Source organism: Pocillopora damicornis, chromosome 10 (assembly GCF_964200805.1).
Source record: "Pocillopora damicornis chromosome 10, jaPocDami1.2, whole genome shotgun sequence".
Taxonomy (NCBI): Eukaryota; Metazoa; Cnidaria; class Anthozoa; order Scleractinia; family Pocilloporidae; genus Pocillopora; species Pocillopora damicornis.
Window position 1 is genome coordinate 23,425,143 of NC_142679.1, and position 20,385 is coordinate 23,445,527.

The window sequence follows — 20,385 nt, forward strand, 5'->3', positions numbered from 1 at the left end:
ATATTTTTGTTGTTTTCAATGAAGTTTTTTACAAGGGTTAGGGTTTGGGTTTGCATTTCTTTTGCAATGGATAGTTTTAAGAATATCATATTCAAAATCTGCCACACTCAGCGTGTGTGAGGCCTGCTCAGTTTTACCAATGAGAATTCCAGAAATACAAACCCATTAAAACTAATATTGATATTCTTTTCTAGTTAAAACTGATCTGACAACATCTTACATATGTTTCTGAATGTTTCCTTTGATCATCTTCTTCATCATCATCATCATCTGCATCGTGTTCCAATTCCTTCCATTCATGATAGAGTGGCTTGATAAACTTTGACGATCTGTTTTCAGTAACATTACCTCTCAAAGTTAATACTAGGTCAATAACTAATTGTTACTAATGAGACTAAGTTTTGTTACTATATCTTTTGTTGTGAACTGTTCAGCTTTTCATTAAGAAACCATGCATGGTCACCAGGATCTTACAACATATTGTACAAGAGTTAGGTTGGGAGAAAGAGGGCATTTTTAGGTAAATGTGAAGAAGATACGGAAGCAAGTACACACAGTACTGTACTCCACAGATGTATTTCTATTTACTGTTTTCAAATATGAGGGGTTTGGATCAATGTTGGTCTACTTAACACTGTCTGGCTGGCTGTTTATAATGCATTGGTATCACGTCTACCAACAGGTTACCAACTTCTGTGCGTGGGAGCTATCTTTTCACTTTTACCCATGTTTGTATGTGTATTAAAAACTTTTATGCCACAAGTAAAAAGCATGATTTTGTACTCACCTTTTCAAAAGGTAAGGATCAAAAGGAAAATAAGAATCTAACTGGTTCTGGAAAGACAAACTCCTCACTGCATGGCTGGATGCTGTTGTTGCCACTGGCAACATCATTCTGTTGTTTTGTTCAATAATTGTATAGCAAAAAACCAGCTCGTAATGTCTGTTGATTTAAACCAGCCATTTAGTATGTTCCACAAAAGGCAATTTGATTTTACAAGCTAGTAACCCTTGAATAAAAGGTGAACTAAACATTGCTTGAATGAACCAGAAACTCTGTTACTTGCTTACAATAGAAACCATTTGAGGGTCTGCAAGACAATATGTACAATAGAAACAATTTGAGGGTCTAGAGGGGAATGCACATAGTGATAAATACAATTTTACCTTGTGATATATGCAAACAATTTAACAATGCTTGGTAAGCAAACCTGCATAAAGGTCAGAGCAGAAAGCAAAAATGATTAGTTGATGTACTTTTCGATTCTTATGACAATCACTTCGAACTTAAAGTTATTTGCATGTATGCTGTACACAGAAGTGGTTTTAACCCTTTAACTCCAAGGAGTGACCAAAACAGAATTGCTCCTTACAATATCAATATGTAGTCAAGAATACAAGTGACGAGATTAAATGTCAATTTGGCAATTGTGATCCAATATCAAATTCTCTGAAGTAACATGAGAACTGCATGGCAGACAGAAAGGAGAATTGATTGTGAGATCTGGGAGTGAGACTGGGTTAATGCCCACCCCTGCCCTACAACCCTGTACACTGTTAGGCAACATGGATTACAGATAAAAAGAAAAAAAAAAAGCATGCCAACCCTGAGTGGATTCATGCGGCAAGTTACAATTCTGTCCAGGTTAAGTCTTCTTATGTACTTCAGTCCTGTGAGGAGACAACTTTTGTTTAATGTTCTAAAATAAACCAGTTCCAAAATCATTTAAGTTGTTAATTAACAAAATTTCAACCCAAAAGCTGATCAAAATCATTCAAATGATTTGAGAGAGAGCTAGTTAGTTTGACACTATTTAAAAGAAATACACTGAAACAGAGATGAACAAAGGGGCATTAAAATCTGTTTGTAAACCTTTATCATACCTCCTTCAAGTTCAAGCAACTGTTTGTGGCGAAATACAAACATGTAGAAAAGTGCCTGGAAATGAATGTTCCATGATTTAATGGCAATTATGATTTCAACTAAAAGTCCATTCATAAAAAAAATTTTCATACAACTTAGATCAGTATTTCTTCTGTCAATACAATGGCAAAAAAGGGAAGATAGGTTAGGCCAGAAAAACTCTCTTGTTTTCAGTTTGGTTCCTTCCCTCTCCACACTTCATGTTTTTTACCTTTTTTTTGCGTCCCTCCTGTTTGCACAATTCCAATAGTACAAAGCTAAATTGTGTGCAAGTAACTCTTGACCAGACATCGCTTGATTAGCTATGTTGCTTTATGTTTTTGTAAAAAAGGTAAAAGAAAAAAAGTACCAAAAGTAAGAAAACTGCAAGTAATCATCTGCTTACCTGACAAACTGAGTAAAACGGGCCATATTTACCAGCATCAGGTGTTACACAGCTTGCATCATGAGTGTCAATATAGCTGTAAAGATATCAAGCAATTATCTCAAAACTAATTATGTCCCTTACTATCAAACACATGCTATGTGTTTTAGATACACTTACCAGTGAATCCAGTGCACAATAAGGTCCAGACAAGTTTGCACTGTACTGTAAAATTAAAAAGTGACATACCATTGAATTATTGCCAGAATCTCCCTAAATATTACATTTTGAAATTGCTTTAGGTTAGTAAATTGTAAGTTGTAAAATGCTTGTCTATTCATTTATTTATTAGTTTTGCCAACAATACATACAATATAGAACATGGGTTAATAACGGGCTTGTAACCACAACAGCAATAGCCAGTCACTGTGGTCTCAGGAGTATTAAAATAGTAAAACTAAAATAGTAAAATGATTACATCAATAATTAATAAGTAAGAACAGCATGGAGTTGGTGTTGTTTTCAGGCTGTGACATGAATTACATTTTGTACAGATAGTTTTATGAGTCCTGGGATTGTCAATGTCATAGATCTCTTAGAGTGCAGTTGAATAATAACACATCAAAGCATGTTTGAAGTCATCTACATTGTTCATACCTAGGTTAAGCTCATCTGACAGTGTGTTCCAGATTCTTATTGTTCGTATATATAATAAATGACCGTTCTTTTTCTTTCTTTTCATTGGCACTAAAGAAAATTGATCTTTCTAACTATACATTATCACTTACTTCAAGCATATAGCGTAGACATTTTACATCAATACAATGATCAACCACTCAGTTTCCATACAGTTGATATGTCTCACTTGAGCTCAAGGAGCTATCTGTGAATTTCTCTATCAACTAGTCCAATTTTGTCACTTTCATGGCAACTACAAGTCTTACCTAATGGGAATGTATTTAGCCCTGGCTGTAAAACTTGCAATGTAAGCTGCACTAGCCTGTCTGATGATAGCTGGGGTATTAGGTTCCTCAATCTGGAACACAGACACACTTGAATGACTACAAAGATGATAACAACAACAACAGAACACATGTCCAATAACTACTCACTGATTACAAAAAATTTGAAACATGATCTCAGATGATGAATGAAGCATTACTTAAATAACCATCTGTATATCTCTGTATCAACTTACCACCAGTGGATTCTTGTGATGCCAACCAGTGTCACAGTAGATTTGTCACTCTGGCATCACTTTGGAACCCCCAGTCAATTTTTGTTTGTAAATTTGGACTCTATTCTAGAATTCAGACACCCCTTTGAAACATTCATTCAAATGAAAAGCTCCTCAAAAATGGAAATTTGTTGCCATTGTGACCTCCTTAGCTTGTCTTTATTTTAAGCAGTTTTCATGCAATTCAGTTACTACAGAATTGCCAATAAATTAAAAGAAATAGAAATATAACCATTGCACAACAATTGCAGCCATATTGCACATAGTCATTTAGTCCGGATTTTGTAAAACATCCACTTAAATTTACAAACTTAAATTTAAAAACCTTGCATTAATTCCTAATGTAACCAACACAGGGCTCATTGGAAGTGAAAGTATTACCTTCTTCCAGCAAACATCAAGAAGGGAATTGGAAAAATACTGCAAAAGAGGAAAAGAAAGGAAGGAAAATCTTGAATGAAATTCAGATAAGGAAAAGTATCACACAACCTGCATGAATTTTCATGTACGGTTTTACTGACATGTATCATATTGACTGAGTTAGGGTCAGCTATCAGTCATGACATTAATAAACCTTGGTGCACTTGGTTTGTGTGTCTATAACCATGGGCCAAATATGTTACCATCTGGCACTGTGCCATTCAGAGAATATTAAGCACATGATACAGTGCTTCTTGATGAAGCAAAGGTGGGCACTGACAGGACTAGTTCCCAGGTAAGGAGGGAGTATCCTCTTCAGAAAACATTAGGCATCTTATCACTTGTCTACAATCAAGTGTCTAGGAAGAGATATCCATTTGTCTCAATAACTGTATGTGTCTATAATGTTGTAATCACAATAGAACTGCTTCCCTCAATGAAAACTGATTTTCTGGAAACTGCACACATCTTAAAGACTAACGACATCTTGATGACATGTGTACTTGCTATTAAAATTAATTTGGTATTAATCAGTGAGTCCTAAATGGAAGGGGAGTGAAATAACAAAAATTCCAAGTGTTGAAGGTTTTGTTTCATTCTGACTAAGTATACAGTCAAGTTTTACCATACCAACCTGATCAAAGCTGCAGAGTAGAAACATTATGAACTGAATATGGCATGATGCATGTGTAGGGAGGATGACTTTGTCAAAAATCTGTCAAATCAAAGTAAACTTGTTTATTTATGATCTTTGTAGAACTGAGTTAACAGTCTGTATGGTGGTGTGTCATAAGTGCTTTCTGTTGATGAAAAGAAAATTTTCAAATATGGTTACTGACTGTAAAATAATTAAGCTTTAAAAAAAACTTGATAACACAAGTTATGACTTACCACCAGTAACTCATTGAACAATTCAATACCACCATCAACTATATACTCTCCTAATAATATGAAAAAAAAAGACAATTAAAACACCAACAGCCTCTGCCAAGTGATCAAAAACATCAACAGGAGTAGCAACAAGTTGGCAAAACTGCTTCATACAGAGATATGTTGACACTTCTCATTATTTTTGTCTAATAATAATATAATTGTCTGATTTATATTAGTGCTTATTGCACACCTCTAAGTGCTAAACAAGAAATGAGTCCAAATTTATTTTCAGACACTGTACTATATATTTTAAAAGGCTTCAAATTCAGAGGTAAGAAAACATCTCTTAAATCAAATATACAACAGACTCAGGCAAGTTTCCATGTTAATACTTCAGCAGCTTAATAATCAATTAAAGTTACCATCCATGTGGGTAACTTCATGAATGTACTTGAACAAGATTTCCATCAAAATGTCCAGCCTGTCTGCCATTTCATTTCCCATACAGTTTACTTCTTGTCCTTCACCACTATCTTCCACTGCAATGTTGGTGCCATCCTGACATTTTAAACAATAATAAAGTCCAGTAAATTTTCAGTAATTAGATACACTGGCCTATGGAATTTAGATAAAAAAGTTTAAATAAGTGCTCCATGCTGTGACTGTTTGGTCAACAAGGCAAGTAGTTAAAAGTCACAAATTTGGCTGCCTAAGCCCATCTGTCATGTAGCAAACTGCAGCACCACATAACTTAGTCGTGAATGAAAGTGATCCTCACAGTAATGTGCACTACTTAGGCAGTAGTGAAAGTAAGGTCTGAAAGAAATTCAGGCCTGTACGGGATTTGAACCCATGACCTCTACAAACCCATGACCTCTGTGATACCGGTGCAGGGCCCTCTGGACCGGTATCGCAGAGGTCATGGGTTCAAATCCCGTACAGGCTTGAATTTTTTTTTTTTACAGGCCTTACTTTCACTACTGCCTAAGTAGTGCACATTACTGCGAGAATCACTTTTATTCACGTCTTTATCCGCAGTTCAAATATATGACTTTCATATATTCTTAACCGTTTGTGTTTGCTGTCTTAAGTTAACATGAGATAACCTTCTGTATAAATATATACAAATACTACCATTTCCACTTCAAACTGCGTAGGATCTTCTTCTTCAGGAGTAGTTTCATGATGTTCAAGTTCATGCTTAGGAACTGCCACCTGCAATTTAAAACAAAAGGATCATAGAATTTGAGATAAGAGATGTTAAAAAGTCACAAATTTCTAACTAATACGAGGGAAAGTATTTTTTATTAATAATTAATGTTAGTAGTACATTATATGATTTTGATGGTTATTTCACTCTTTTCTCATGCAGTTTGAAAATATTAATGAAATATATATGTACCTTTTTCTTCCCTTATCAATAAGGTGATGGACAAGGCAATTGTATATTTTACATTGAAGGAACAATGCCTTTTATTTTAATGTACAAAGGTGAAACAAAACAGCTATGATAATTGCACTTTCCTTTCAAAAGAATTGTAATAATACAGTATAATATTATAATTATATATAATTCATATATAATTATGTAAATATTATATGTATAATATAATATAATATTATATGTATATATATGTAAATATTATTATTATTATATATAATTTATTCTATCAACATTTTTTAAATGGAAAAAGAAAGATGTATATATTTCATGGTACATATTTTCAAATTGCAACATTGAAAACTGGTGTGTGAGTATGTATATATATATATAATTGTATACATATACATATATATATATATCAAGATAGGAAAAAAAACAAAGAGACTGTACCGTCATCCCTATGAGCCTGTTTCAAGGTCTCACTCATCAGGGGATTTTATTATCCCCCACTGAGAGAGTAATCACGAAACGGGCTTGTAGGGATAGGAGTATAGTCTCTATTTTTTCCCCTATCTCAATATATATTGTGCTCTACTTCTACATATCAAGCACTGTACGATAGAAAAATCAATACACAGACTTTCTATATATATATATAAATATAAATGTGGGGGTAGAGTCTACCTTGGCATAAAGGGCTCAATGCTGTGGTAGCAGAGCTATAAGTGAAAGAGTCAGAGAAACTCAGAGTAACAGAGAATCGATGCGTCCTCTTTGACTCTTTCACTTATATATATATAAAATATATATATAGAAAGTCTGTGTGTTGATTTTTCAATATAGGAGTGGTCCCTTCCAACCATACAGAAAACCAAACAATGAGCCACTCTACATCAATGCAAAATCTAACCACCCACCCACTGTCATCAAACAAATACCTGCAGCCATCAATCGCAGATTATCAGCCTTATCTTCTAACAAAGAAACATTCAACAGAGCCAAGCCTCTCTACGACTAAGCCCTAAGATCAAGCGGATTCAGCATAAACCTTCACTACAACAAGAACTATCATTCTGTCACAAAAAATATGCCAACCACACCAAACTAGCAAAACACATCTGGAAACTCAAGGACAACAATGAAAACTACAAAATAAGCTGGTCTATCATCGCTTCAGCAAGCGCCTACAACAATATTTCCAAATGATGTAACCTCTGCCCAACTGAAAAACTCTACATTATCAAAGCCGACAAAGCAAGCAACCTTAACAAAGAACTGAATTAATTTCCAAATGCTGCCACGAGAACAAATACTCTCTGGTGAATATCAACACCAGATTACAATAGACTTACTAATTAGCTAATTACTGTATATATATTTAAACTAAGTGAGGTATACTCTTCATTAAAATCTGTCTGATGATCGTGTAAGCAAGAAATTCAGAGTCACAGAAGAGTTATGTCTTATTGATTTCTCCAACTTTCAGAGATATATATATGGTAACTATAAAAATTGTAATTAATATCAGTATGATATTCTTATACTTACATCAATCTTAGTAAGATTGTCAATGATCAGTTCCAGAATGTTTGCTCTGAGGCTAGGGAGGTATTTTGTAGCCTGAAGAAGGTTCTTCACATAACTTTCCTGTAAATGATGACGTGACAAACACCAATAGTAAGTATATACTATAATGACTGTAACTGTACTTTGCAAACACCTTTTAAACTATATAAAACACAAAGCTGAAGTTCCCTTTCCTGTGAAAAGCCCTTCAGATCTAAATAATAAGAAAAAGTTCAATTGATCAATACTTAAAATGGTTTGATAATATAGAGATATGATACAAATTTAAAATTCTGAAAAATGTATAAGTGAAGGCTGCTGAACTACAAGCAATTAGCAGTAGGACCTAAATCACAAAATTAATTACCTGAAATATCGTAGGTTTTCTCACAAATGGAAAATTTTCTGACAGTACAGATATCAAAAACTGTGGAACTCTGTTGAAACAAAATTATTAAGATATTCCAGCTTCAAACATGTAAGCATAGTTATATCTTATTACATGGACCAGGCTGATAGGAACTGGCGGCAGGAGCTGGCGGCAGGAACTATCCTATCTTGATTCCTTGTCACATTTTTATCAAACATTTTTCCAAAGTTATAGTTCGATCAATCTATAGGCTTTCAAAACTGAAGGGTTCTAATGTGACAAGAATAGTCTGAGACCAAACTGAAAAGTTAAAAAATTTTATTAGCTTTAACTTACGCTGGAACCACTTGATGGATAGCATGAAGGGCTTCATGGGCATTACAAAATATTTTCTCAGAAACTGAAAGAAATGTTTTATCAACAATTAATTCATAACTAAAAATCCATGGGAAAAAAGAATGTTCACCTTTGGTGAACATTCTTGGTGAAAAAAAGAATGTTCACCAAAGGTGAACATTCTTTTTTTGACATGTATTAATTACTGAAAACGATATATATAATCAGTGTTGGGCAAAAACCAGTATTAAGCATGAACAAAATAAAAACGATGTTTTTAGATGTTTCACTTTCAGTGGGTGCAAAATTGCCACCTCTCAAGTTACAGTAGTTTAGTTGGTACAGTAAGTTTGGATCCTCATGCATACCTTCAGAATCACCTTTTTCTACTTGCACATCTCGAAAAATGGCTGTGGATAAGATAAATAACATCATTCAATTTTATTTTCATGACCTTGTCAAGATCAACTGCTTTTTACCATCATCTTTTGTCCATGAAAATAATTTTGCATTCTAAGATTGTACTATATTTAAAAATTCATTCATTCACACTAGACATTACCTTTTTTTTTAAGCATTTCTTACGTTTACATACAAAATGGAAATTAAGAAAGAAAAAAAAAAGAGTAAAAGACACACACACACACACACATACACACACTTATGTGGTACAAATAGAATACCAAGCTAAACACACACAAAGCTATTACAGCAATACAGTTACCTAGTATGTAAATTACAATGACATCACTTTTTTAAAACTAATGATGAAAATTAGTCATGACATCACTTATTCTTAAAAATGCTTATTAACTTTTCCCACTTTCTAAAATGATTGTTTAATTTGTCTCTTTTCTCAGCAATATGGAGTTCAGTATTGGAACACACGCCTTGTCCTGGCTATAAAACCTTGGATAGAAGGTATACCATTCTGGTATTTCCGAGAGTAAATATAAAACTTACCCAGAAGCAAAATATGGTTAAACAGGAGAAAATCTTCTGCAATATCGAACTTAAAAAAAATGACATCTTCCTCTCTAAGGTTATCAACAGAGATGCTATAATCGTGCAACCAGGACAAGACATGTTTCCAAAAACTAGACGATACTCTACGGGAATTACTTGCAATACTTTGGATTTTGCTTTCTTTTTTAATTTTATTCATAGTCAACTTGCCTAAACTATATTTCGCTTATTCACAACTATTTATATTTTATTTATTTTCTTATCCAATAAATACATTTAAGACATGCTTCAGACTGACATTAAATAATTTTAAAATTTATCATACTGACAATAAACAATATAATTCAACAAGTTAATATTCATTACATTTAATAAACTAACTACAAAGATCTCTTTATTGAGGAAATCTTACATGGAATAAAGAGCTTGACAATCATATTAAGGCATGCTCTTAAGTAATATGTCTGGGCAGACACAAGGCTTGTCAGGAATTCAATAAATTCTTCCACTGTTTTCTCACCACATAGCGCCCATCTGGTATTCTAAAATTGTAATAATTCCATGATAATATCAACATAAGTGATAATTTTATTATCAATTGAATACTGTTCATAAAATCAATAAAACAATAATGAGTGAAAATTAATATTTCTCAAAACAGACTTTCAAATTTGGGACTGAGTATAATACACTGTCTAGATGGAGGTGCAAAATAACAGTCAGTGATAACATATTCAAAGAATATTGATGAAAAAAAGCATATCTGAAAATTAAAAAAGGGTGCAATTTTTCTTTTTTATCTTACCAGAACTGCACCAACTAGTGTATCATACTGCTTTGTGAGATGAGAAACACAAGTTGTTAATGCCATAAGATATCTCTGCAAGTGGACTTCCTACAAAGAAGATCAACAAAATAAATAGGCTTACCAGAAATTCAGATTTGTTTTTAATGGTGTTAAGATAAGCTAAATCTCTTTCACTGCTGCACAATTTGGAACATTAAAATAGCTTCATCACTTATTTATTTTAAGTTAAAGCAGTCTACAATCTGGCTATCTATACAACTGAATTCTTAACATGATGCAAGGGTTAGTAGAAATCAGTACCAACACATTAATTAAGCTGCTTTCCATATAATCACCAGCATGATTTAATAAGATTTCTTCTGATCAGCCAAAAGTCCAAGTCAATGCTACATACAATACTTTATCCAATGCATTGCTATACTGCTTGATCAGGCACTGGAAATTCAATTTTTTAAATTCTATCATATATACCAGGACCTCATTGCTGATTAGCACTAACCCAAATTTGTTGTTATGTTTTGTTTTTAGGAGCGGGGTGAGCATGCAACAATAAGGGTGAACTGGAACTGATTGGTTGGATTGAATTTGAAGGGAAAAACATGTAATTATATTGTTCACCAAAGTTACCTTGATTCCAGGGTCAGCAAGTTTCTGAACCAACAGATCATAATCTTTAGTTTTCCCCTAAGTTAACAAGATACCAAGTTGCTGAATTAATGAGGTTAAATAGTGGTATTTGATTGTTGGGAAAACATAACATTTACTAAATGCATTTGTCTCATGGGTAAACATTTACATTTACATGCATTGGGTCGATAAAATCATTAAGATATCACACCAACCAAAAAAATAAAAAACAAATAAATAAATAAATAAGTAAATGAATAGAATACAGATATATCAGTATATAAATGAATAATATAAAAGTTGAGCAAAGGAAACTATATGAACTATATACAAATATTATTAAAGTAAAGCTGATAACCTATATTTAAAAGTTTCTAAGAAGGTTGATGAAACAATGGCCTGAGGAAGGCAGTTCCAGTCCCCTATAGTTTTTGCAAAAAACGAGAATTTAAAACAAAAGAATATTGCCGGCTGGAGTGCCTAAATACCGGGAAAATAATAAGTATTTGTGAAACCTTCCACAATTTACCGCTTGGTATTTTTCCACTATAATAGGAAGTTTTATGAAGAATGATTGAGACCAACTCACCAGTTTAGCTTTCTCCAAAGCGTCTGTGATTAATGACGCGAGGACTTCAGCGCCGCTCGGACCCCGATCATTTTCGTTCGGGTCTCTGTCTACAGACATCGCCAGAAGTCAGACACCGGTGACCTATAAAAATATTTCCTTACTATCAAACATAACTCTGACATGTCTTCAAGCATTTTCATTTCAAACTTGGTGAGGAAATTAGGCCGTGAAACACACCAAACGGTGGCCTGGAGCTAAGTTCCCAGGATAGTGAGATATTTTGTATAATTTACATGAGGTAAAACCAATGTGGCAGCTACGAGAGGTGACGCGTCTTATTGGTTTCGCCTTAAAAGGTGTTCAACGTATTACATCGATTGGTAGGTCTTCTGTAATCAATTTTAGTTTCGTGTTTAGCTTTTTTGTCGCTTATTGTGATGAAACAATCGCATGTTTCACCGATTACATTGTACAACTTTGTATCATAAACACTATCTATATTTAGTTGCACCCCTCCTGAATACAGTCGGGACATCACGCACTCGACTCATACCTTGCGTTACATTATAAGTTCTTGGACGCTTTGTTTGTGCATTGCGGCTGAGACACATTTCTTTCACTGTTTTTTAAATGTTGATATTTATTCATGCTCATTTAAGGAATACCACCTTGGGTGCTAACAACTCTAATTGAATCTCCACCCTCCCCTCCCACCTTACCCTTCAAAACAAAAAAAACAAAAAAATTGTTTCACTGATTTACCACTATAAAGTCAGCTACAGTCCACTCTCTGCTAATGGACACTCTTGTAAGCCGACAGCTCTACTTAGACACGTTTTACCTCTGTATTTACATGTTCCCTCAAGTGGACTCTCTCTTGTATGCAGACGTGGACACTTTTTGAAAGTGAAAATTAGATTTTTCTTTTGTTTATGCACTCTCATAGGTGGACACCCTGTGCTTGACATTTGACTCTTGGCAATAAAATTTGTCTTTAATTTGCAAATCGACAAAAACACAACCTTGACAGAGAAACAGAACAGTTGGGATCGGCTTTGTGAAATCTTCATTTGCCTGCAGGAAAGCAAGCTGTCAGTTCATCTGGCATGTAATTAACACCCCCTATTTTTCTTTGGTGTCCACTTAACAGGCCCTTTTTCTAATTCTTGAGAGAACTGACTGTATGTAGTTTATACCATAAAGGTAACATGTTATTTAAACAGGTAATAACAGGCTAGATTATCTGAATAATATATGTTATCATTAATGTCTGTGTATCTACTAAGTATCAATCATCTTTTGTTGAATGAGTGTGAAGGCTGCTCAGTAAAAATAAATGTACTGAAATGATACTCACTGAAAATTCCTTCAGAGATATTTAATTAATAATAGTGATTTTGATAATTTTGTTATTTATTCATTACTCGAGATTTTCCTTAAATTTCCCAGGAAGTTACAGAAACATAGGCAATCGTCTCTTGCAAACCCTGCCAGCTGAGAGCTATTCAAATCCAGTAAGCATTGTTCACACAAGCATGAAAGTTCACATACTTCCTGCTCTTTCTGATAACTACATGTACCTTGTTGTTGATGAGAAAACACAAGAAGCTGCCATAGTAGATCCTGTGGAACCTAAAAAGGTTTTGTATTTATTTAATCTCTATGTATTTACTAGTTTTACTTACTATTATTTCTTAAATTTGAAATGAATTCTACCTGAAACTTAGCTATCACTACTGTTTTGTCTTATGAAGTTCCTTTATACTCTGCTGTCATTGGTAGATGTATAATAGCTGTGATTGGTGCATTTTTAAGATGTATTCTCTCAGTGGTCCCCTGGGGACTTTTTGACCTCATTGCTTAAGGAAAACTAGCAGGCATTGTCATGAGACAATCACTAATAGGTGTATTTGATGTTACACTATGGTTATTACATTATCACAGGCTTTTATTTATAACAAATAAATAAAAGGGGTAAGTTTGTAAAGAAACTGTGGTGCTGTGTCAGTGAGAGAGTATAACAGGGTAACAGGGAAGTATTATCAACTAAGTTGATAAGGTAAATTGGCCACTGAAAAGAAATTCAAAGCTAATGTTTTGAGCGTCAACCCTTTGTCATGAAATGTCAGCTTTTAAACTTCTTACCGTGGCCAATTTATGTTATCAACTCAGTTTATAATACCAAATTATTCATAAATTTGTAACAGGTTGTTAATGCTGTCCAAAAAGAAGGAGTAAAACTAACAACTGTGTTAACTACTCATCATCATTGGTAAGTGATCACTAATCAAATGTAGGGTTTATACTTCATGATAGAACATTTCATAGTAAGTTTGTCATGTACATCTTTTACTCTGTACTATGCTTTATACGCTCTATATGACCACATTGGAATACTTAATTTATTCCCCACTCAGACTGTTTATAAAATGTACAACAGTCTAGTCACATCCTGTATCTATGGTTAGAAGCTGAGGGTAGATATGGCTGTATCTTTTGTCGATAGGGTTGATGGCTGTATTTCAGTTGACAGGGTTGATAGCTGTATCTTTTGTTGATAGGGTAGATAGCTGTATCTCTTGTTAACAGGGTTGATGGCTGTATCTTAGTTGACAGGGTAGGTAGCTGTATCTTTTTTTGATAGGGTAGATAGCTGTATCTACTGTTGACTGGGTAGATAGCTGTATCTACTGTTGACAGGGTAGATGGCTGTATCTATTGTGGACAGCATAAACTGTATTATTGAAAGTTCAGATAGCTCTATCTACTGTTGACAGGGTAGATACCTGTATCTTTTGTTGACAGGGTAGATAGCTGTGTCTATCATTGACAGGATAGATAGCTGTATCTATTGTTGACAGGGTAGATACCTTTATCTATTCTAGACAGGGTAGATTGCTGTATCTTTTTGACAGGGTAGATAGCTGTATCTATTATTGACAGTTCAGATAGCTCTATCTACTGTTGACAGGGTAGACACATGTATCTATTTTAGATAGGGTAGATAGCTGTATCTATTCTAGACAAGGTAGATACCTGTATCTTTTGTTGACAGGGTAGATAGCTATATCTATCATTGACGGAATAGATAGCTGTATCTATTGTTGACAGGGTAGATACCTATATCTATTCTAGACAGGGTAGATTGCTGTATCTTTTTTTGACAGGGTAGATAGCTGTATCTATTGTTGACAGGGTAGATAGCTGTATCTATTGTTGACAGGGTAGATAGCTGTATCTATTGTTGACAGGGTAGATAGCTGTATCTACTGTTGACAGGGTAGATAGCTGTATCTACTGTTAACAGGGTAGATAGCTGTATCTTTTGTTGACAGGGTACTGTATTTACCTGTGTATAATGCACGCCTGTGTATAATACGCACCCTAGTTTTTTACCTCTTTTGTCTAAAAATAAGATTTCAAGACAAACACCAAAATTTAAAACTTCCTTTTTTCCATTTAATTAACAAGAGCTGGAAATTCATCAATAATACGTTTACAACATTTTCTAAATAGTTGCTACTACAAATAACACATGCACAGAGCACCTATTTACAAGCTTTTCTATTCAATTACAGTCAAACATTTTACAAATGTTGTAACTTGAAGTCCTTATTAAAATGCCTAAATTCACAACTTGAATTATTATCATAACAACAATTCATAAACATTATTTCTACTCATGATCACAGCACTGCTGGTTGCTTGAATATCATCACTGCATTGCGTACGATTTAAATAAAATGTTCAGTGTCTTTAAACAACGAAACCTTCAAATTCCAACTCGCAGTCCAATTCAAATAGGTTTTGGATGACTAAATCATCAAGTTCATCAGTGATCTCGGTTGAATTGTAAACCAATTCATCTTGTGATCCATCCCAATTGTTTGTGGTCCCACACTTCAGGAAAGAGGCAGCAATCATTTCTGACAGAATAGCTTTCCACACTTGCGAAATCCACAAACAGATCAGTTCTTTAGAAGCCTTCTTTTGTCGTCCAGTGGCAGTAAATTCATGATTACCATCAGTCATCCACTGCTTCCAGACTCCACCTTTAAATGGTTTTTTCAAATATAGTTTGAAGGACACGTTTACAGTATCTGTCATGTGAGCTTCAACAGTTGTAAACAAGCAAGCTTTTTCTCCTCCCCAGGCCACCGATCCGCGCACTTTTATTTTTGTTGTGTTTTTAATGTATGCAAATTAGGATGTGCTTGACAAACAATGGAATCCATGTATGGCATGGCACCACAATTTTGATGGTTATTTTTATAGAAAAAAGTGCGCATTATACACGGGTAAATACGGCAGATAGCTGTATCTATTTGTTGACAGGGTAGATCACTTTACCTACTGTTGACAGGGTAGATAGCTGTATCTACTGTTGACAAGGTAGATAGCTGTATGACTACTTTTGACATTGTAGATAGCTGTATCTATGTTTGGCAGGGTAGGTAGCTCTATCTACTGTCGTCAGTGTAAGAGCTGCATATATGTATGACAAGGTAGATAGCTGTATCTATGTTTGGCAGGGTGGATGGCTGTTTCTATTGTTGATGGTGTAGATAGCTTTACTCATTAACTTATGAGTTTCCCTATTCTGTCAGGGATCATGCAGGTGGAAATGCAGAGTTAGCTGAACTTGTGAAGGGGCTGACAGTTTGTGGTGGTGATGACAGAATTGGTGCATTGAACAAGAAAGTTATTCACGGTGATCAGTTAAAGGTTTGATAAATCATGATATAGTAAATTTGCATCCTATATCCCAATATCAAATAGACTTGCTTGAGGCTTATTATAGTAACTGAGGAAAAATGTCTGGCTGAGCAATGCCCAATGACAGCTGGCTGATGACTGTTGTGTGTTGTTCAGATTGGAAGCCTTGATGTCAAATGTCTTTTTACACCTTGTCACACAAGAGGGCACATCTGCTATGTTGTTATTGGCCAACCAAGTGCCGTGTTCACAGGTAAGGAACATCCTGTTTTGCTTCATAACTACCTTGTTGGCATATCAGGTGGCCCATAAGGTGAATTTTTTTCTTCAAGATTGGAATATTTCTTTTAATTTTTTAATACTGAGAAAACAGTGATTGTATTACTTGCATTGGGTGTCAGTCAGTGTAAATGGCAGACTGCGGACTGCAACCAGGGGTAAAATGCAGACTGAGTGTAAATGCAGATTGAAGACCGAAGACCAGGGGTGAAATGCAGACTGAAGACTGAAGATCACGGGTTATGAAAAATGTGTGAAATTTATGAACATTTCTGGTTTCTCTCAATGATTAAACTTAAAAAGAACTTGAGACTTCTTATTGCTCTCAATTTGTTTCAATCAATTTATGGAAGACTGTGCCAATTTTCCAATGAATAAAAATATGTCACAGCAAAACTAAATTTCTCAAGCATCAAGTTAAGTTGACCATGATAGCCACAGATTTACCTCGCATTAATACTGAAGTGAAACACCGAGTGGAATAAGAAACGCAAACACCTGGGGATATTGTTTGGAGGTTTTTAATTAGACTTTTATTTTGCACCCACAAATTTGCACTAAATTTAAAGAATTTGCATGCCTAACTTTGCAGCGCAAAACTAAGGTACAAGAAACAGGTTTTTATTACATCCAAGTAATCAAAATTGCTGATGTGTGATGAAAGTCTATCGCTACTACTTTCAAGGTCAGACTAAGTTTACATGAGCTACATGTATGTTAAAGCTACCTAATGTTGCTCAACAGAACTGTTTATTCCCTAACAAGGAAATAATGTTTTAGCTGGTAGTGAACTGCATATTCAAACACTTGCATTTCTAATCATTCTTACCTTAAAACAATATATCACCGCCAAAACCAGTGAAGTGCGAAACATCAATTGTCATGACCATTATTGACAGCCTCTCACGACTTATGCGGCCTCAATCCCAGCTCACTCTTGAAGTATTTCCAGGGAAACGGATTGTTTTAGAACCAAGTCTGCATTGATCCTTAGTCTTCAGTCTGCATTGTACCCTCAGTCTGCCCTTCATCTTCAGTCTGCAGTCTGTGTTTTGCGCTGACTGCATTGGGTGTCAGTCAACCATTTTGTATCTTTGTTTTTTTTTGAGGTGACACCCTCTTTGTGGCAGGCTGTGGAAAATTCTTTGAAGGGCATCCTTCAGAAATGTATAGGGCCTTAATTGAGATACTTGGAAAATTACCCGCGGATACTGTGAGTATTTATAAACAAAAAGTGACGAGTGAAATTCATAACTGTAATTATAATACTAATTATTCATTAATTTGAAATGTGCTGTGAATTTAATTTCTTTGTACTCCTGATAGCCTGCAGAGCAGGCATAATTTTGGCAAGCAAGTGCTCAGTACTTTCTTAACAAAAATTATGGCCACTATCTTTGATTTTAAAGGCAGCAGATGGCTTGGGAGAGAAAGAAATTTGTACCAAGATATGATGGCCAATAGTCAAAAATAAGGAGATAGGTGGGGGAGAGGAGTGAAGTCTTCTTGCCCTTCCCCTTCCCCTGCCCCCCACCCCCACCATCTACTCTAACCTCAAATCAAACATGGCTGGTATGATGTGTGTACTGTGGGCTACACTCTTGACTAATGATATTCTTGATGGAGCATACAAAAATAAAATGTTTTGTTAACTCTTTCCTTCCTTAGAAAAACCATATAATAATTTATCCCTTCTATATCAATGTATTAACGGCAGAAAGGTGATAAGAACAGAGAAAAACATTAAGCATGGCTGATATTGTTTAATTCAACACAAATTCTCCAGGCAAAAAGTATGAAAGATGTTTGGCAGACAGAAAGGAGATTCAGTTTTGATATTTTGAGAATGAAAATGTTTAATTATTATTAGTAAACAACTTTATTTTCCAGCTGGTCTATTGTGGTCATGAGTACACAGTGAATAATCTGAAGTATGCTGTTCATGTTGAACCTGAAAACCCAGAAATTCTCAGACATATTGAGTGGTCTAAGGTAATTGATAGTTGTTAAAAATGGTGCAATGTGCATTTAAATCCTCAACAAATTACATTTTTTTTCTCAATGTATTTGTGTAGCGGGTAATGATAGTATGGAATCACATTCTAGTTATCCATTTTAAAAGTTAAATATAATCAATTTATTTTAGAACAAAAGAGAAGCAAATGAACCAACAGTTCCATCCTCTATTGGTGAGGAGCTCAAATTTAACCCATTTATGAGAGTTCAGTAAGTTGCATTTTAAAATTTTGTACATTTAATAAATGCTCCAGAGAATGTGTTTACTACAGTAACTCAAGTTCTAAAGCTTAATTCGCTATTAAATGGCAAAGAGCTAATTAAAAGTGGAAGATATAATTATTCGACCATTGTCTTTTCTTGAGATGAAAGTCTACCATGGGCTGCTGTTGAGGGTTCACAGTAAACTCATATATGACTTCATAACTTCATTAAAAGAATCTACAAAAAGCAGACAGCTTTAAGAAATTTGTCTATCTATCAAATTGAGGGTGCTTTTTACTTAGGGTAGAAGTTTGAGAATTTCTTTAGACCATTGTTGTCATCTTTGTCCATATAACCATCATTATTCTTATTATTGTAAGATATTAAGCAAAGATATTTAGAAATGTTGTTTACTGCTGTTGTGGTTCAAAGTTTTTCCCTGTTTAAAAATTCTGAAACTTGTTTCTCTTTCCTCTCGGATCTATTATAGTAACATATCAGCAGAGACAGGGAAACACAAATTTAATTGGTTTAAAAACATTGAAGCAAAAGAGAAATTCAAAATACAAACTAGCCTTTGCTATTTTGAACTTGTGAACTTCTTTTGTTTTAGTGAGGAAAATGTAAAGAAATATACAGGAAAATCGGACCCAATAGATGTGATGGGAGCCCTTCGGCAAGACAAGGACAAGTTCAAACCTAAACACTGACTGGGATTAGATTCGGAATATTTATTTATGCACAGTGCTGAAGAAATTACTTGCTTTTATTTCAATCAAGATTGTAGGGTTTGTACAGACACCAGCAGTTTTGGCAAGTGATTGAAATCTGTAAACTAGTTTACCATACCTTCAAAGTGAAAAAATAAATTAATAGTTTAAAAACTGCTTGGTAATTATTCAGAAGTTTTTCTTTTAACACCAAGCTAGAAGCTACAAAAGGAGCAAAATAAATGTTTGTACCAGTTTCAGAATTAAAGGAATTCCATGAAGACACCATTTAATTAACAGAGACAAGTGTAAGGGAAGATTATTCTTTACCTAAAACCTGACTTGGAGGGATCAATGTGTTGCACTTATTTCATTTTAACTTTCTCATAATTTTAGGTATGATGATAAAGTTGGGTAAAAAATAAATAAAATCTAAGCATTTTTTGTTTGTGTGAGTTATACTCTGTGCCTTTGTTTTTAGTTTTAGGAAAAGGGTCAAAATAATTTGAGACAAGTTTTAGTTGTACTTTCCTTTGTTTTAGATACATTACCATAATCCTTAAACAAAGAGAAACATAACTTAAACCACGGTGAATCCTGTATAAAGTAAACTCATCTTAAGAAGACAATAAACAAAGTCCAGACATTAAAACAATTCTCTGTTGGAATGCTGAAACTGTGTTCAGCTTACAAATCCATACCTTTTACCATTAATAGGTTTTAATTCTACAGGAAATTTTGCAGAGGTGACAAATCATGTTAAGCTCACAGTATGAAATGTTGCACAGTCAACTAAATATAGCCAGATTTGGCACTAGGGCGTCCTGAATCTCAAACTACAGTGTTCTATGGTGAATTAGTGGGTATGGCTCACTCTAAAAGGTGAGTTTTAGGCAGAACCCTTTCAGGGGAAGGTTGATCCAAGCTGGTGGGACCAATATAATTTAATGCCGTCTTCCTGGAGGTATTTGTCCCAATAGTGAGACACCAAGGTGCCCGATTCACAGAGATAAA

The 20,385-nt window shown here is 34.5% G+C and overlaps 2 protein-coding genes across 5 annotated transcripts in view; one reads left to right on the forward strand and one right to left on the reverse strand.

Moving 5' to 3' along the window:
- LOC113671433 (RNA polymerase I-specific transcription initiation factor RRN3) overlaps positions 1–11,685 on the reverse strand; it is a 14,267-nt gene extending 2,582 nt beyond the window's left edge. For all 3 annotated transcript variants that reach the window (XR_016180622.1, XR_016180621.1, XM_027187623.2), the window contains exons 1-21: positions 11,465–11,685; positions 10,876–10,932; positions 10,246–10,335; positions 9,853–9,982; positions 8,843–8,884; positions 8,475–8,538; positions 8,136–8,205; positions 7,751–7,849; positions 5,953–6,033; positions 5,241–5,376; positions 4,837–4,886; positions 4,580–4,660; positions 3,907–3,945; positions 3,233–3,324; positions 2,469–2,513; positions 2,310–2,385; positions 1,885–1,939; positions 1,607–1,671; positions 1,168–1,211; positions 788–943; positions 221–329 (exon numbers count right to left, since the gene is read on the reverse strand). Coding sequence is in view for 1 of the 3 variants with exons in the window: in XM_027187623.2 (XP_027043424.2) it covers positions 221–329; positions 788–943; positions 1,168–1,211; positions 1,607–1,671; positions 1,885–1,939; positions 2,310–2,385; positions 2,469–2,513; positions 3,233–3,324; positions 3,907–3,945; positions 4,580–4,660; positions 4,837–4,886; positions 5,241–5,376; positions 5,953–6,033; positions 7,751–7,849; positions 8,136–8,205; positions 8,475–8,538; positions 8,843–8,884; positions 9,853–9,982; positions 10,246–10,335; positions 10,876–10,932; positions 11,465–11,563 (1,680 nt within the window). In the remaining 2 variants the exon portion in view is untranslated. The remainder of the gene's footprint in view (positions 1–220; positions 330–787; positions 944–1,167; positions 1,212–1,606; positions 1,672–1,884; positions 1,940–2,309; positions 2,386–2,468; positions 2,514–3,232; positions 3,325–3,906; positions 3,946–4,579; positions 4,661–4,836; positions 4,887–5,240; positions 5,377–5,952; positions 6,034–7,750; positions 7,850–8,135; positions 8,206–8,474; positions 8,539–8,842; positions 8,885–9,852; positions 9,983–10,245; positions 10,336–10,875; positions 10,933–11,464) is intronic.
- LOC113671436 (hydroxyacylglutathione hydrolase, mitochondrial) lies at positions 11,671–20,026 on the forward strand. 2 transcript variants are annotated; one of them, XM_027187628.2, is made up of 9 exons: positions 11,671–11,826; positions 12,896–13,086; positions 13,654–13,718; positions 16,054–16,171; positions 16,319–16,415; positions 17,551–17,654; positions 18,332–18,433; positions 18,588–18,667; positions 19,275–20,026. In XM_027187628.2, exons 1-9 carry the CDS (start codon positions 11,754–11,756, stop codon positions 19,369–19,371), a joined length of 927 nt encoding a protein of 308 aa, XP_027043429.2. In that variant the 5' UTR covers positions 11,671–11,753; the 3' UTR covers positions 19,372–20,026. The 2 variants fall into 2 exon arrangements, with proteins under 2 accessions (XP_027043429.2, XP_027043431.2); XM_027187630.2 differs by lacking the exon at positions 11,671–11,826 and adding an exon at positions 12,393–12,554 and having other exon boundaries at positions 19,275–19,826.
- The last annotated feature ends 359 nt before the right edge of the window (positions 20,027–20,385 follow it).